This window comes from Gobius niger (assembly GCF_951799975.1).
Source record: "Gobius niger genome assembly, chromosome: 16".
NCBI classification, from domain to species: Eukaryota; Metazoa; Chordata; class Actinopteri; order Gobiiformes; family Gobiidae; genus Gobius; species Gobius niger.
In genome coordinates this window covers 16890182-16907572 of record NC_136867.1, presented here as the reverse complement: position 1 = coordinate 16907572, position 17391 = coordinate 16890182, and the positions used below count along the sequence as shown (strand labels likewise).

Genomic DNA, 17391 nt, shown 5'->3' with positions numbered 1-17391 from the left:
CTCTCGCGGCTTCTGATTGGCTGCTGACGCGCCATTCCATCCGCTGTGCTCCCGTGGGATATAAATGTTCCAAGTTGAGGATGTTCTTGTAGCATTTACCTCAAATTCAGCGTATACTTCATTTTATAAAAGGTAAAATATCCAGAACGTACGCTTTACATTTAAACCTCAATAGAGCAAAGTAAATTGTGAATAGGTATGCTCTGCTTCGTTGCGATTTACACTTTTAAAAGAGTGTTGCGCTGAGGCTAGCTTCCGATTTAGCATCGTCATGTGACTAAATAGCAGTCAGGTGGCTTGTTTGGGTTCCGTACTGTGGACCTCGCTGCCTTTTTCCTTCTACAAATAACGATCTACAGGTTTCTTCAGGAGCACAGGACGCTTGGTGTTTTAGTAACTCGTTTTTCTGTTGACAAAGGGCATCCAAAGGGGAGAGGAGATGTTTAGACCGGTCTTCTTCGTCCTGCTCGGCGTCAGTGCGGGGCTGGTCAGTGCCTTCCCTGCGCCAGAGGAAGAGGAGGCAGACGGGGGGAAGCACTGGGTGTTGATCGTAGCAGGCTCCAATGGCTGGTACAACTACAGACATCAGGTAATTGACGTAGTAAAATAATAATGAAAATATTTTATTTATTATTTCTGCTGGTGTGGTCAAGCAAGACACCAGTAATAGGTTATTTAAATTGAATTACAAAATGATATATGGCAAGGTAGTGCAAACCTACACTATTGTTTTTATTGTATTGTATTTTCTTGTCTGTAATACTTTCATTTATTTGTTTTCCTCTCCTAGGCCGATGCGTGCCATGCCTATCAGATTGTCCACAGAAATGGCATCCCGGATGAGAACATTGTAGTTATGATGTATGATGACTTGGCAGAAAATGAAGCGTGAGTATCTCACTGTTGTTTCTTACAAAGTGACCAATCAATTAACACTATTTCATAGTATTGCATTAGTTATAATAGATTCATAATTCAGGAAAAGAAATGAGTGATCATCAAAATCACTCTTTCATTCTCATTGTTTGTTTGAAAAGAAATTCTGTAATTTTAATTTAGCTAAACCATGCCAAGATGTAGCATTTTCATTTGCTAGTTTATTATTCATCAGAGGTTGGCCACACCATCATTAGAGAAGAACTAATTTGGGTCTGTACTATCTCAGACTGTGGGTGACACCAAATCAATTTGCTTTTTACCTTTATTAATGCGTGATAGCAAACTGATATGTCGTTCAGTGCCACTTTGACAGAAGAGTCGAATGTTGCTGGATTGAGGAGGGCCAAGAGAGAGGAGTCACAAGACACTCATTTTACTGCTCTATATGGCTTTGTTTCAGCAGTTACAGTTACAGACAGGACAGGACAAGTAGAGTGAAAGCACACTCTAAGAATTACTTTTGGATTATTGTACAAACATGAAAAGTGATTCAGATTGTACCTCAATGCGCTATAAAGAGGCTCAAGTTACTTCGAGTGAGTCATCAATTTTCTGTTAGATCAGTATGAGGAAGGACTTTACTACAGTGGCGTCGGTAACATTAGCAGGTTTACTTTAGCATTATGCTTTGGCCACAGTTTTAAGTTGTTTCTTCTTCTTTTTTTTTAGCAAACAGTAACAATGGTGTAGTAGTACATCTAATTGTTATGTGCACTGGGCAAACTTGTCACATTGGAGACTTTGCAGTCAGTTCATTGCTGTCTTTGTCTAAATCTAGTTTATGTTGTTTGGACTTAAAGGGGCTAGATGCAAGTCACCCATTTTATACTCACTACTGCCACCTTAGCTCATACGTGTAACTGCAGCTTCTATATTAAGCTCGTCCATGACCCGAATTAACACCGTTTTGAGTGACAGTGCAGGATTTTAGAGGCAGTTGTGGTGAATATGTCTGGGCTCTTTCTACACATTAGGACATTGTTGGAACATGTAGGGGGAGGAAAATACTTCATTTTAACATTTTTAAACTCTGTATAGTCCTTTTAAGGGAAGAAGGACATTGTTGCTAACGGTTGTTGTGCCAATGGCTAATCAGTAACCCATGATTGCTCAACCCTGGTATGAAAGTTGGTTTGGCACCATTTCTTTTGTCGTTAAGAATTTAATCTCTTTTAGTATATACAAACAACTAAAACATGTTACTTAGGTAATTATGACTAAACTGTTCCATCAAAAGCTTATCTGATCATGTTTATGGATTTGGCCAAAGTTAATACTCCCAATCACTCATATTTACCAATGTGTTTCAAACCGCTGTATTTATGTTCTGTATTTTACTTTTTAATATTTTTCAATATTACATGAACATTTCTTTGATCAAGTCAGTGTTACAACTTTTCTATGCCAAGTGAGTCTGCAAACCACTGTACAATAGGAAGCGGATTATTTGCTGTGGCGACATTAAAAGCAAATATTAGTTTTTGCTGACTGGCTTTGGTTTGGCAAAAGCACAATGTCAGATTTGGTGTAGAAACATGGCACTTTTTCTCTCTCAGTGGATGATTCATGCTATTTTTGTCGTCTCAGCTTCTCTCACTTCCTTGTGTGACTCACGTGTTTTTGTTGCAGGAATCCCACTCCGGGGATAGTAATCAACAGACCCAACGGCACTGATGTGTACAAGGGGGTGCCCAAAGACTACACGGGAGATGTAAATGCAAACATTTGAATATAGGTCGGGTTATTATTCAAATTGACGGAGAATTGTGTTTCATGGGGTTTTTTGGGTCTTTTTTTGTCTTTAGGATGTGACGCCTCAGAACTTCCTGGCCGTGTTGAAAGGCGATGCTGCTCATGTCAAAGGAGGATCCGGGAAAGTGATAAAGAGGTAAGCCAGTTCACTCAAAACCATTAAATGGGGGGGGGGGGGGGGGGGGGGGGGGGGGGTGTTTATACCGTTGGGGGGAATAAGTAGGTCATTGTAATAGTTTACCTTCAATACCTGTGTCAACAATTAATCAAATCTTCATGTTGTTTTGATTTTTCTTTGGTGTCAGGCGGCTATATAAAGTCTATTTTTCCCTGTAAAAGAAAAAGAAAGAAAATCAAAGTTTAAATCACAGTCACACCCTGAGCTTTTGTCAAACCGGATTTGGTTCTTGTCCTCACCTCCTCCTCTTTGTTTTGACAGTGGCCCTAAAGATCATGTGTTCGTGTATTTCACTGATCACGGCGCTCCTGGCATCCTGGCTTTCCCCAATGACGATGTAAGCTTTTTTTTTTTTTTTTTTTAAAGTTCAGTCACATGAATAAGATCTGAATGGGAAAGTACAGGTGTTGAGGAAATGCTTTTAGGTACTGCATTGTTTCTCTATGGGGTTTTCCCAGTCAACGAGGTTGCAATTATCTTGCACTATAGAAACATTTGCAAGTAAGACATTTTCGTATTGAATCAAACAGTGGATTATTAAGTGGTGAATGAAATTGTCAACTGCAACCTGTGTATAAGAAGGAACTAATACCATAATATACCAGAAAATACTTAATTAATGTCCACACAGTCCTTCAAAATGTAAATTCCTTGTTTTCAGCTTCAAGTTGCCGACCTTCAAGAAGCCATCAAGTACATGCATGAAAACAAGAAATACAAGAAGGTAACGTTCTGTTACTTACATGCTGTTATTGCAAGTCTTAACAAGTTTCTGTGATAAATCATTGCATGTGGTCAGATAAATGAAATAAATGTAAGTTTTGTTTTCTAGATGGTGTTTTACATTGAGGCCTGTGAGTCTGGATCGATGATGACTGACCTTCCTGAGGATGTCGATGGTACGTTGTCAGCAGTTACAAAATCACTTTCACTAAAATGCACACATGCAAGTTTGATCAGGTCCCGAGTGTCTGTGTTAATGTGAGTCATTTTACTTGACTTATGACTTTGTCACATGATACTGTTTTGGCTACCAAAAGACTGTTCTTCTTGAGACGTACGGACTTAATCTTCCAGCTTTAAGTCAAACGCTGCAGTTAATTAGGTTATATATTAATGTCCTCGGCAAACAACACAGTATCTCTATCCCCTGCTTTTTGTTGTGGCAGTTTATCAGTTCACTGCAGTCTTCTCTGAAACATCATCGCTCTTGGGCTGATTAAAACGTAAACGCAAACACAATACTTATTTTTACCAAAAATCATTTCAGTGTTTCTTCCAAATCATTCGTCCCTGCTGGAGGATATTACTTTCTAAAACAATCTTGCTGATCTGTGATTTTATCATCTCTACACAGAAGTAGACCAAGTTCAAAGTGCTGCTGACGTCTTTCCAAGTCCAGACCTAACTAACATCTGTTGACTTGTTTTATCAGTTGTTGTGTCTCATGTGATTTTTTTTTTTTTTTTGCCGACGAGTGCTTTTTCTTCTCGTTAATTTCCCAAACCCACTGATGCAGCAGTTTGCGTGTGGACTTTAGTTTTGTCCTTGTGCTGTGTGTCGAGGCTGAGACTTGTGTCCTGTGAGAGATCACTGCACTGTCATGTGCTGCTCCTCATGTGACGGCCATAAGTGAATTGAAAGTAGATTTATCACCTATAGATGCAGATCTGGCACATGAAGATATATTATGAAACTTTCCTTTTATTAACTTTTTTTGTTGTTATAAATCTGCTCGAGTGGTTTTGTGCACCATTGTTGAGAGTTGGTTTGAACTTTTGTTTCCCACTGCATTTTCTACAGCAAAACATTCTTAATCTTAGTACTAATTTGACTATTTTTTCTTAGTTTGGAGTAATATTTGACATGAGGAATCTGAACTTTTACTCAAGTAATGAAATTAATTTTGAACATGGTCAGATATACATATAAAGCCCTTTACTTTTGTAGCTCAGTATTTTGTAATTTTGTTCAATTTACCCCTGAACTGTGATTACTGCTTGAGTTATTTCAGGGTCATTTCAAATATAATTACGATTTGAAAGAAAGTGCCGCCATCCAATGCAATTTATTACGATTATCTGTCTCCATTCTGTCCATTTTAACTAGTGTATGTCTCTTTCCCCCACAGTGTATGCCACCACAGCAGCCAATGACCATGAGTCGTCTTACGCCTGTTACTATGACGAAAAGAGGGACACATATTTGGGCGACTGGTACAGCGTCAACTGGATGGAGGACTCTGACGCAGTGAGTCAAGTTTAACCACTCTGGTGCTACAGTAGAGTTGCATATCAATTAGTCAAGTTGTAGGATATCTGAGCTTGGCTAGACATACAATTATAGCTCATGAAGTCGTAGCTTGTTTTCCAGTAGGAAGGCTGGAAATTCCTGCACTTCCTGAAGCACTGTGTTTACTCATACCAAACAAAAGTCTGGGCTTTGTTTATATAAAAGAACTGTCCGAAATGAGACACGTAGGCTAACGGTTCAGTCCACAAACATATTTGCTAGCAGTTATGCAGCTATACCGTCACCATGACTTCTGCCCTCCAATTTATCTCAGTGAAAACTATCTATACATGCGTTTACAATGACATCACGCATAGTTCCATTTTGAATACCGAATTACGCAGTACTACAACATGTAACAATATCTCTACACAGGATGAAACGAATTTGATTTGAATTGACTGACAGTTGCATTTTTATGTAAACGTAATCATTGCTCAAGAAGATCACTGTTAAAACACGGCCCCAGAGATGCACGTTTATGTGATATAACCAGCAAATGCACAGATGTAGCAGCTCTGTCTGTCAAGCTACAGCAGGATTTACTAAAGATCTGTTTCACTCAGACTAAATGGATACATCAAAGAGGAAACAGAAAACCTTTCTCTGTGATTTTTACAGTTTGTCATGTCAACAGAGTCTCAGTCTGAGTCGGTGTTGAAACTGCTCTAGATGTTAGCATGCTACCGGTTAGCAACTGTCAACCATTGACAGTTGATTCAATCAACTGTCAATGGCTTCAACATGATAAAGACATGTGTGGCTCACATCTATGAACACTGAGGAAATACTACAGTAACAGCTCAGTCACATGTTGACTAGATGCTTGTGGTTCAGGGATTTCTCTTGAAGAGGTCAGAGCTGAGCTGTTGAAGCTAAATGCTAACTGGTAGCATGCTTGAGTCTTGAGTAGCTGGAACACTGACTCACTGGTTTCTTCACATAAACGTGTGCTCTCTGGGAGCGTGTTTTACCTGTTATCTTCTTGAGCAATGATTACGAGTAAATAAAAATGTCACTGTCAATCAGTTGTCTTTCAATTTCACCCTGAGGAGAGATATTGTTACATGTTGTAGTACTGCATAATTCTACTTCAATAGTCAAAATGGCTGCCATAACAACAAAAGTCACATGACTGAAAAGCATGTATAGCCAATCCAGAAGAAAATGAATTGTCACTTTTTAATATTAAATAAACAACTATTTATTTTAATACTTTATAGGAAGACTTGTCTAAAGAAACGCTACAGAAGCAGTTCAAAATCGTCAAGAGCCACACAAACACCAGCCACGTCCAGCAGTTCGGCAACAAGGTAATTCATCTAAAGCAAAAAAACAATTTCAAATTAATTTCTAAGCCACTAACCTGTGCTGTTTCCGCTCAGACCATGTCCCACATGAAGGTGATAACGTTCCAAGGTGGTCACAAGTCTGTCCCTCAGCCCGCCCCTGTCCCCCTGCCCCCCATCTCCAACCCAGACCTCACCCCCAGCCCGGACGTCCCGCTGGCCATCCTCAAGAGGAAGATGTTGGCTACAAACGACGTCCGAGAAACACACAAGCTGATGATGGAGGTCGACGTTCACATCAAGGTACACAGCAAAACTATTTACTTTTACATATCAGCAGTAAAATCCCTATGATAGTCATGGTTTATAAAATGTGTCATGTTAAAACTGCAAATTTGTCATAAGTTATGCTTGTGTGTTTTCAGATCAGGCAGATTTTGGCGGATAATATGTTCCAGATCGCCCGACGTGTGACCGGAGACAAACTCCAAGCTGAGCAAGTCGTCAACAGCAGGACCCCTCTGACCCAGCACCAGTGCTACCAGACTGCGCTACTGCACTACAGGGACAACTGCTTCAACTGGCACAAGACAGAGGTACGGCACCAAATAAAACTTAAACCTTAAAACTAAAACGGATCATGTCAATAAACTAAAATTTACAGTGATAATGCATTACTGATATAATAAAACATTATAGCTCATTTAATAAACTTGACCAGACTAGCAGAAACTCTTGCAATGGACTCTTAACTGTTTTAGAGACTAGTTTCTTGTTCTTAAAATCAGAACGGGAGCTGACCGTTTAATTGATTGACTGCGGAATTCTTCCGCAGTCAATTATTGGTTTTCATGTTCTTTATTATTATTCCTCTTCCATCTTTTTCCCGATTTTCTAGAGCTTTCAGCACCTTCATGCTTTGTGCAATTCATGCAAGTTATGCATCAAAATGTTCCGCATGTTGAGGAGAAGGGTGCTATTACTTTTGGGACTTCAGCAACTTACGGTTTTTCCGCAATCGGCCAAAATGTCGGAGATTTTTCCCATTGACTTATAATGGGGCTGCCGCAAATCCATGCTTTTCTGCACTTTTTTTCTGCATTTTATGCAATTTCTGCACTTTGTGCATGTTCAGCTTATGCAACTTGTGGGTTTTGAGAAAAAATTGGCCTTCTGCAGATTTCCAGTTTTTTTATACGAGAGTTTGAAATTTTTGCATTAGTGTGTATGGGGGAATCTAGCCAATGGGGAGACTCCAGGCCTTTCAGCCATTTGTTCAGCTTCTGCCAATCAAGCACTGAGGCCATTTCAACAGTTTGACCAGTTTATGGAATTTAAAAGTTTATGCAATATTAATAATTGATGCATTTATGCATTTTACCACTTTATGCAGTTTATACAGTTTATGCAACATGACATTTTATGCATTTTACCAGTTTATGCAAATTAAATTATGCAAATTAAGCAATTTATGCAATTTGAACAGTTTATGCAATTTCTGCATTCGCTTCCCGCAATTCCGCAGTCAATCGCAATGGCGCAGCCATTGCATTTCTAGTTTAGGATGCCATTTATAGCAAGCAGTTTTATTTTACAAATGTGAAGTGAAACTAATGTGATAAACTGGTAATGCATTAGGTGTCCCTGGTCCCTCTGATGGCCCCTCCTTTTTACATATTTTTAATTTGCAAAATGTACTCAATTGCTTGATAGTAATTGTGTCTTATTGTGGTCTCTATGAAATCTGTTTATATCGTGGGAGAACTAATGGGAATCTTCAGAGTTACTATTTCTGATTGTACATGAGATCCTGCAGCTCTGTAAAATGCTTGGGTAATTCTTGGGCGTGGGCTGTGAAGGGGAAGTTGTCTGTCATTTCTTTTTAAAGCTTTTATTCTGAGACTGTCAGTGATGTAGTGTCTGTGATTGCAGTATGAATACGCTCTGAGACACCTGTATGCTCTGGTGAACCTCTGTGAGGGAGGACACTCTGCCCAAAGGTACAGTCAAGCGTCACTGCTCTTCCTTCCTGCTTATGTCATTGTGAACCCATATATTAGAGACTGTGTAGAGTAGACCATAATATTAACTATAAATATTTACATAGATATATCATTGCTGTGCTTCTACATTTTCTGTATTACCCAGTCTGTGTACAACATTGATGGTTTCTGAACTAGGTACTGTTCACTGTATTGAAATGTTCATTCTTTTCCCCGCAGTATCCTGAAAGCCATAGACTCCGTGTGCCTTCCACGCTTTTAAAAGGATCCGCCTCAGTCCTGTGTATGGGAGGCGTAGGACTGCATATTGCACTGCTGAAACAAATCTAAAGAGGAACAGATGATGTCTTGAGCACACTATTTTATTTTGAAACCTGACGTGTGAGATTATTTTTAAACTGGTTTTACGATGAGCTGCACTTTTCACTGTGAACGATTTTGGTAATTTTATAATTTTCAAATTGTGTTTTTAGAATAATGTTGTGACATTTGCTTGTTTTTGCTCAAAGCTTTATTGCCTGTTGTGAATGTTGACATTAAGCATTGGTAAAGGAGAAAATATAAAGTGAATGTTTCTCAACTAGAGACCGTTGTCAAAGAGGAATCCTGAATAAAATTTTACAACCCAATGCTTCTTCTTTACCTTTTTTGTCTTATAAACTACACTAAGTAAGTGCTAAATATTGTGGCTACCATACTACTATTACTATTACAATGCTTTTCTACTTTCCTGTCCTGTCCAATTATAAATTCTGCTCATATGAATCCATTAAAGTGGCAGTCTCCGTGCTGTTAGAGGAATGGAGCAAACTTAGACTTATTTACTTATAGATAAATAGATAAATGCTTTATTGCGCCTTCTGAAACACTGAAGAGGCACCAAGAGCCCCCCACACCTGCAGCACAGTGGAGGCGCTACAGGAAACAAGTGAGGGACAAACAAGGAGGTATCTGGGCAAGACTCACAGCGAAGCCACACATGCCTTCTGTCCCCACTATTGTTCTGGCTAATGGACGTTCACTGGAGAATAAAACCGATTATTTTCTAAGCTCTTCCCAGAAGATGGTGAAAGACTGTTGTGGAGCGGAGGGAGCTGCACAGGAGGAAGAGGAAGGAGGAGGTGGGGCTGACCAGTGCAGGACACCACGCTCTGAAACAGGGACAAACCCAAGGAGGCGCTGCACCGTTTCAGAGGATCAGAGGGGACTGAAGGCAGCCTGCCAGGTTTCCTCCAGGCGCTACTGCTTCCTCTAACTCCAAAAACATGCTGGGCAGGTTGGCACACAGTGACGGCGCGGCTCAGGACTATCACCTGAACACAATTTAGTTGTACGGTTGTCAAATAAAGCACTTACTTACAAGTCAGGTCAGTATTTTATTTATTTAGATAACAAATGATGCCTTGAGGTCAACAACCTTTGGTTATTAAAGGTGCATTATGCAACTTTTAATGCGGAAAAAAAAGTTGATATTTGCAGTTATTTGACCTTGAAGTGACCCAGTGACTGTATAAGTGGTCAGCATGGCCCCTTTACTTTTGATCACGGTGATCTCTAGGACGCTCTGGGATCAATTGTTTTGTAGGTTTTCTGGTCAGCGGTGAAAACCTTCCAAACAATTGCACAATATGCACAAAAAGCCTATCAACTTTCTTTTTTTTTAACGTTCATCCAGGGACTATTTTAAAGGTCGGATATAGTATTTATAACCCAGCAGGGGGTAGCAATTCACAATGTCAGAAGAGTGCTTGACCTTACACACAGTAGTACATGTACTAGCAGCTCTTAGACAGTAGGGGGCAGCCTTTGTCCAAAACTCGTCAGTTTGCCGCTGGTCAACGCAGAGGAAGAGACTGTAGTTTTACGTGTATTGGACCTGCCCTCTAGTCTGTCAGCACCTCCTTCATAAATCAAGAAGATACTCTTGTCTAAAACCTTTCGGGAGCATGAGATTTGGGGGCGAAACTTGCGCCCTTTGTAACATCTCATACAACTCTTCGAAATAACAGCAAACATCCACCGATCTCGTTTGCCTGCCAGCTTTTAGCACCTTGTTAGCCTTTAGCTGTTAGCCTCCTTGCTAAAGCCGCTGCGAGAAGAACAATTTGTGCCAACAGCTGATTGTAAGGAAAAGGAGGTGGTTTAAATAGCCTGGAAAGATTGTAAACATCCTAAACATTTCACTATGGGGTCCCGTGCTTCGACATTGCTGAGAGAAGAAGAGATAGAAGAGATCAAGAAGGAAACTGGATGTAAGTGTTGAAAAGTTTCTTCATAGTTTGGGGTGGTACCGGTGATGTTTTTGCGCCGAGCTGCCAGTAATGATCATTGTACCTTTATTCTCGTCAGTAACATCTTGCCCGTGCTTTGTACAGTCTCACACAGTCAGATCACTCGCCTGTACAGCCGCTTCACCAGCTTGGACAAAGGTGAAAATGGGACTTTGAGGTAAGTAAGTGATCTGTCAACAAACTCGAGCGTCTACTGCGAAACTAGTTTAGTGTGGTGATCAATCTTCCTAAACCTCGACACTGCACCTTTTTTTTTTCTATTTCTTTTTTTGTAAATGTTATTTCAATATGAGGGTAGGATATATACATTTTAAGTGTTATTATAGTATGGTATTGTTGAATTCACATTTTAAGCTCTTTCCTATTGCCCACGATCAAAGCCACTCCCAGATATCAAAATGTCAAATCACTGTGAGTGTGATTACAACAGTTCTTACAGAATAACCAGACCCCTATAACAAACCACTTGTGACTTACAACAAAGAGTCCAGAGGGAGAATGCTTTCAAAATATTCAAGTCTTTGTTTTACCTTTTATTTTGTTTCTTCGTCTGTGTCGGATTTCTGACTGGTCTCATTGAAATATGCATTTGTTGTTTTACTATTATGATGGCTTTTGAGAACACATAGGAAAACTTGTTCACAAATGTAAACAGTGAAAGATATTTAAGACATTTGGCATTTTGGTTCCCGTTTTGTAGTTTGCTATTAGCGGTTTATGGCTCTCCTCAAATAAGTAATGGGTGAACAATTAAGTAATCATTAAAAATCTTTGTGATTGTGTCTTTTAAAGGGTCAGCCAAACCAAAACTCTCTTTAGTTACATAGTTATTTTAGAGGAACTGTAATGTTTACACTTAACACAATGGCAGTTTGTCTGGTTCCTGCCCTGACATACCATAAAGTTTCTGCTTCGTTTCGAACCAAGGTGACTTTATCAGCAGTTGCCAAAACATTACATTGCATCTCTGTGAATACAAGCTCCAGTTGGATAAATTCAGATGGAACTTTTGCTAAATAATTTTTAACTCTAGAAAAACAACTGCAAAGCCATTTTTGTTTTACAAAATATGACAAATGGTCAACATTTCCCAGTATTGTTTAACCCCACCCTCTAGTGATTCATAAAGGCTAACGGCAGAATCACAGGTCAAGGAGAGTTTAACTTTGTGTTTTTGAATTGTATGAAATTACTAAAATTATTAGAGTTTTAGGTCATTGCTGACACACCACATAGAATTTTACTTATAAATAAAATTGAAATACTGGTATTTATTTTATGATAGATCATTTCATCATTGGAAAAATACCTCATAAATGTACAAACATTTTTTTGTTGTTGCTGTGAGCGGCTCAGCTCTCCTAAGACATGACTGTATCTTTACCAGGAGTGGGTACGTCTCCAGCTCGTCTCCATGGAGATGTGACTAAATTTGAGATTAAAATAGGTTGGGTCCTCATCCAAATCCATTCTTTGATTATTTCCTGCATTAATAGTATTTTTCTGTGTCGAGCTGGTTAATATGAGCATGTTTTTTTGCACTAATGGCAACAGTATAGTCCAAAATGTTACGCAGTGTCCCTTTAAGTTTAGTTTACTAGTTTATTTGACAGGGACGATGCACAAAGTACATTAATCTTACAAAAAGATGCTTTGTACCAGATTTAGCTCATGCTAATTTCCATCTGCAGTCTCCGGGCAGGTTCACAGAGTATTAAAACATTACATTAAAAACAACTGTCAGTATTACAGTAGTAATCATTTAAAATTAATCAGGTGGTTTATTTTCAAGAAACCGCCACAGACTAAAATCTATACAACATAGTAAAAACGCTTGCTACAATATTACATTTACGTGTACTGATGCTGACACAGCTGGATATCGGGATGTATCTCTTTAAGTTTCGAGAGAAATGATTCAGATCTAACTTCAGACTGTCAGGGATACATAGGGTAATTACACTTTTGCTTAAAAAATGTCTTAGCATAACTGGTATGCGTTGAAACTTGTTTAAAAGCCCGAAATTAGCTTTAGTTTCACCCTTTGTAATTGTGTTTTCCAGTCGAGAAGATTTCCAGAGGATTCCTGAGTTAGCCATTAATCCTTTGGGCGACAGAATCATTAACGCTTTCTTCCCTGAGGGGTGAGTTCTGCCTGTTTTGATAACATGCTGTAGTTATGTGTGATCATAAAATAATTGGTAGTTTGGAGATTTGTGGATCGACCCATGTGTTATTGAAGAAGTAAAGTGTAAAAGATGAGTAATGCAGTGATTCACAGCCTCAGTATCACAGAGTCCCAGACCTCACTTAAGGGACCACTGACCAATCTGTAATTTATGTGCAGCATTTTGCTTGTAGTCTAACATTAAAATGCTGTAAATGTTTCTTGTGTGTTGAGTATTGAGTGTTGAAATTTACTGGCTCCTGTGATTTAGTTTCACTTGGATTCTTGTTTCGCTTGTTTTCGTCTGAGTTTTCAAAGAGATGGGGGCATTTGCGTGGTGTTATGTTACCGCCACCCTCTTATTCCTTCCTATTCCTTTTATCTTGACAAAAATCCACTAAATGTGTGCCTTTTTCTTACAGAGAGGACCAGGTGAATTTCAGAGGCTTCATGCGGACACTCGCCCATTTCAGACCAATTGAAGACAATGAGAAAAACAAAAATGCTGCTGTGTCTGAGCCTCTAAACAGCAGGACCAACAAACTCCTCTGTAAGTGTTGCTTCCCAAATGGGATGCATCCACTTGAACAATATCTGAGACATTTTACACAGCAGCGGTTTAATGTTCATTTACTCCTGTCATACATTATTGTGGTGTTTAGTCTTAGTTTTATTTTTATTTGTATTCTTTCCAGTTGCGTTCCGACTTTATGACCTTGACAGAGATGACAAGATTTCACGGGAGGAGCTGCTACAGGTGAGAGTGGGTTAGTCAGATGTTGCTCACTCAAATTTCAGGTCATTCTTCTAGAACTAAAAGCTTACCTTTGGTCATCCCCATTACCCCCAACCCACTACTTATAGAAATAGCAAAGTTGGTCACCTTTCAATATACCCAAAACACTCTGCATCACATTCATTTGTGATAGCCACTGCTACCTCTGGGATGATTGATGGAAACATGGCTGCCAATCTGCGACAATGGCCTCTCTCACCACCACCAATCACGCTCACATTATACTTAAAGGAATAGGCCACCGTTTTTACATACTGAGATATGTTCTGAGCTTAGACGAGTTGATACGTACCTGTCTGGTCTTTGTGTGTGTCCGTGGAAGAGAGTGGTAGCTTCCAACTTCACCCCCGTTTGGAGCTATAGGAATACATTGGGAGAGGCCAAATGCTAACAACATCTTTAGTCATTGTGTTTGACTGAGCGCACGCACAAAGACCAGACAACTATGTATCAACTTGTCTAATTCAGGTAAGAACATGTCTCAGTATGTTAAAACGGTGGCCTGTTCCTTTAAAGGCACACTGCGAAACATTTTGGATTATACTGTCATCAGTACAAAACATGCTCCTAATGACCACCTTTCTAAATCTCAAACTCTACTGACTTTAGTTGACATCTCCATGGAGACGAGCTGGAGACGGACATGTCTTTGAAGAGCTGAGCAAAAGCACATGTTTATTTGTACATTTATGAGGTATTTTTCAAAAATGAAAATATCTGTCATAAAATAAATGCCTGTATTTCAATTTTATGTAAAATGTTATGCGGTGTGGCTTTAAAGCAGTACAAAGTAACTTGTTAACCTTAATAAATTTCGTCGTCCCATTGGGGGTAATACAAGTGTTTATGGGATGATTGGAGGGTCTGTCATCTCCCCCTGGTGTCTCTGGCCAGAAAACCATGTTTGCAACTTGACTGCCACCGGTGCGGAGAAAGCAATACACACTAATGGAATCACGAAGAAGAAGCTAACATGCTAAAGGGCAAAGCTAACTGCGGGCTAACGTCACTTTATTTACAGCCAAGTTTGAGTGAAAAAAAATGTTTTCATTGTATAATTGGATGCACAGTAACCCTCTCTCCCTTCGCCTTTCCTGTCAGCCTCGTATTTACTCTCCAAGACAATTAATAAGTTAAAAGATCGTAACTTGCTACTACACTTGAAGTTGCGCTCATGGCCTCTAGGGGGAAGAGTTACTTAGTACTGACACTGCCTTGCTGATAAAATCTTTTCGAATTAAACCAAATAGGACCCAGTTCACTATTATCACCTAAACTCGCTCTCTCGTGGCCTATGTTACTTAAGACTCAATTATGTAACATGAATTTCAAAACACTCGTGAAGATGATGATGGGACTTTGGCCTTTCCCTGATAATGATACAATATCTGACTCAAACTCTGGGTTTATTCGGTCAGACTCTGTTTTGGTGACATTGTGTGACCTGTAATTCCGTTAAGCCTGTGATAAAGGACTCAGGCTAAGCTCGTGTTTTGTGCTAAATATTTATATGTCGCCTCACCTGCCGCACGTACTATGTGAGTCTGGGACCAGAAGCACAATCTGAAATCATCATGTTTTTCACTTAGCTTTTTGGTAAATTCCAGCTATTGACTTGTTACCTCTAACCCTGTTCTTAGCTGTACCATGTGCTTATTGTTGTAGTACATGGACATTGTTTCTGCTCAAATCCTAGTCTAGACATAACACTGTTTTACTCTGAGTTAGTTCTGGCTGGGATTAGCTCAAAATGTGTATACTGATGTAATCTATTTGCTCCGTCCCCCAACAGCTTAACAGAAATTAGATCACTGCCACATTTTGAGCTTGTTGCTGCCGATACCTGTGTTTACTATCGATAGAACCGGGCTTTAAAGCAGCAAGCCACAGCAATTATCGGATAACACGGGTCATTTTCACTCCTGCATCATCGTTGTGTCACTTGTGGCTTCAGGATAGCAAATGAAGCACACAACGTTCTTAGGGCATGAATTAGTAGGTTTCATTTTATGAGCTTCCAAACCTGTGCATTCAGTCTGCTGTGTTGAACGTTTGAGAGCTTATGCTTTATTTGCTACATTAATGTTGTTTGTATGTGTCCAGGTTTTGCGGATGATGGTCGGAGTAAATATTTCAGATGAACAGCTCGGCAGCATCGCAGACAGAACCATCCAGGAGGCAGACACTAACGGAGACAACTCCATCTCCTTCAACGAGTTCATGAAGGTACATAGAATAAACAACAGTAGTAGTAGTAGTATAGTCTGTCTGTTCTGGACAGGATAGTGTGAAAAGGATATTTAGTCTATGCATAACATACACACAGTGGGTCAAGACTCGTCAATCATCCCATCAACCAGCAAAGCAGTGTAATATTTAACTTATTCCCACTCTCTTCTCTCGTAGGTGCTGGAGAAAGTGGACGTGGAACAGAAAATGAGCATCCGGTTTCTCCACTAAGTTGAATTTTGAAAGTTTATGGACACAAACCATTTCAACTTTTCCTCCAGCTGCTGTGGCCCTCGACACGCTCCAGATCCAGTTTATGGTAGTCAGTCCATGGAGCGAAAAGGGAAGTTGCGTGCCTTGGGTAGTTTTATGCAAAGTGTACAGTCTCCCCATTATTTATTAGATGACTATTTTTGACCATGGTACGATCAACTTTGCTTCAGTAGTCAGTTAAAATATGCAAAAGTGATTATTGTCGCTCAGACGTCTTGCCATAAAAAGCGTGGTTATTGCTTGGATATTCACTATAGTTTTGTATTTGATATCATCATTCACGCTCATGTCTTTGCTTTGTGCAGGAAAGTGGAAGGGCACCATCAATGTCTTCTGTTTTGTTTTTTACCCACTTAAGTGCCATGGTTTAGATTCTCATATGTTGGATGAAATATTGGCACTAGACAAGAGGCTAAAGTTAAGTTTGTTGTTAGGATCATGTTATCTGCTGCCAATAGTTGCTAATCTAGAGCAGTTTCAAAGTGTTTGTATTTGAAAGTACATCTTCAATTACTAAAAAAAAAATGGCTAAACCAAGACTTACTGGAGACTAAACCAGTACGTAGCTGTAGTCTGAGAGAGTTCAGCCATAGCTGGACTATAATATTCGAGAACAACTATTTACACAATGTGAAAGTATCGTTTTCTGTGCAAGGGTCCAAAAAAGAATAAATCTAAGTATTCATCCTTCAACGTGATATTAGCAGAGTCATGTCGCCCAAATGTTGCTTTTAAACGTTCATTTGGAAAACTTGAAATTTGTTGACGTGTAATGCTATGAAGCCAACATAACTATGCCATTTGTTTAGTGTGAACACATTTTCCCTTCCTGTCTGATGAGTCTAACACCAAGGGATTTGATTATTTCTACTAATATATTATTTGTAGGCTGGTTAGTCTTTATGAGCACTGTCTTATTCTGCAATCTTGATTGTGACCTTGTTAAATAATTATACAATGAAGTTGAACCATCCAGAAACTACTGCAAACACAACCAGTGTATTAATCATTATCCTCCTCAATCAGAAATGTAATGTTGATGTTGGCAAAGCCGTCGTCAGTGATTCTTGGATTTAATTTGAATAAAATGTGCCATATTACATTTTGGTCTAGAAAGTGCTCATTCTTAATTCTGAGACGAGTTAAAAGAACAGTACAGTCTGAGTGAACCCCATCACTTGT

General features: G+C 39.4%; 2 protein-coding genes across 2 annotated transcripts; both read left to right on the top strand.

Annotated features, from left to right (window-relative positions):
* The first annotated feature begins 276 nt into the window (after positions 1–276).
* On the top strand, positions 277–9052 carry lgmn (legumain). The gene is made up of 13 exons (XM_079573659.1): positions 277–589; positions 791–888; positions 2569–2650; positions 2745–2827; positions 3131–3206; positions 3531–3593; positions 3702–3768; positions 5001–5119; positions 6385–6474; positions 6547–6753; positions 6876–7046; positions 8383–8450; positions 8673–9052. The coding sequence occupies exons 1-13, from the start codon at positions 440–442 to the stop codon at positions 8713–8715; spliced, it is 1317 nt and encodes a 438-aa protein (XP_079429785.1). The 5' UTR covers positions 277–439; the 3' UTR covers positions 8716–9052.
* Positions 9053–10287: 1235 nt separating this feature from the next.
* chp1 (calcineurin-like EF-hand protein 1) lies at positions 10288–17259 on the top strand. The gene is made up of 7 exons (XM_079573665.1): positions 10288–10705; positions 10829–10901; positions 12808–12888; positions 13334–13461; positions 13607–13668; positions 15811–15933; positions 16114–17259. The coding sequence occupies exons 1-7, from the start codon at positions 10639–10641 to the stop codon at positions 16165–16167; spliced, it is 588 nt and encodes a 195-aa protein (XP_079429791.1). The 5' UTR covers positions 10288–10638; the 3' UTR covers positions 16168–17259.
* Positions 17260–17391: the final 132 nt, after the last annotated feature.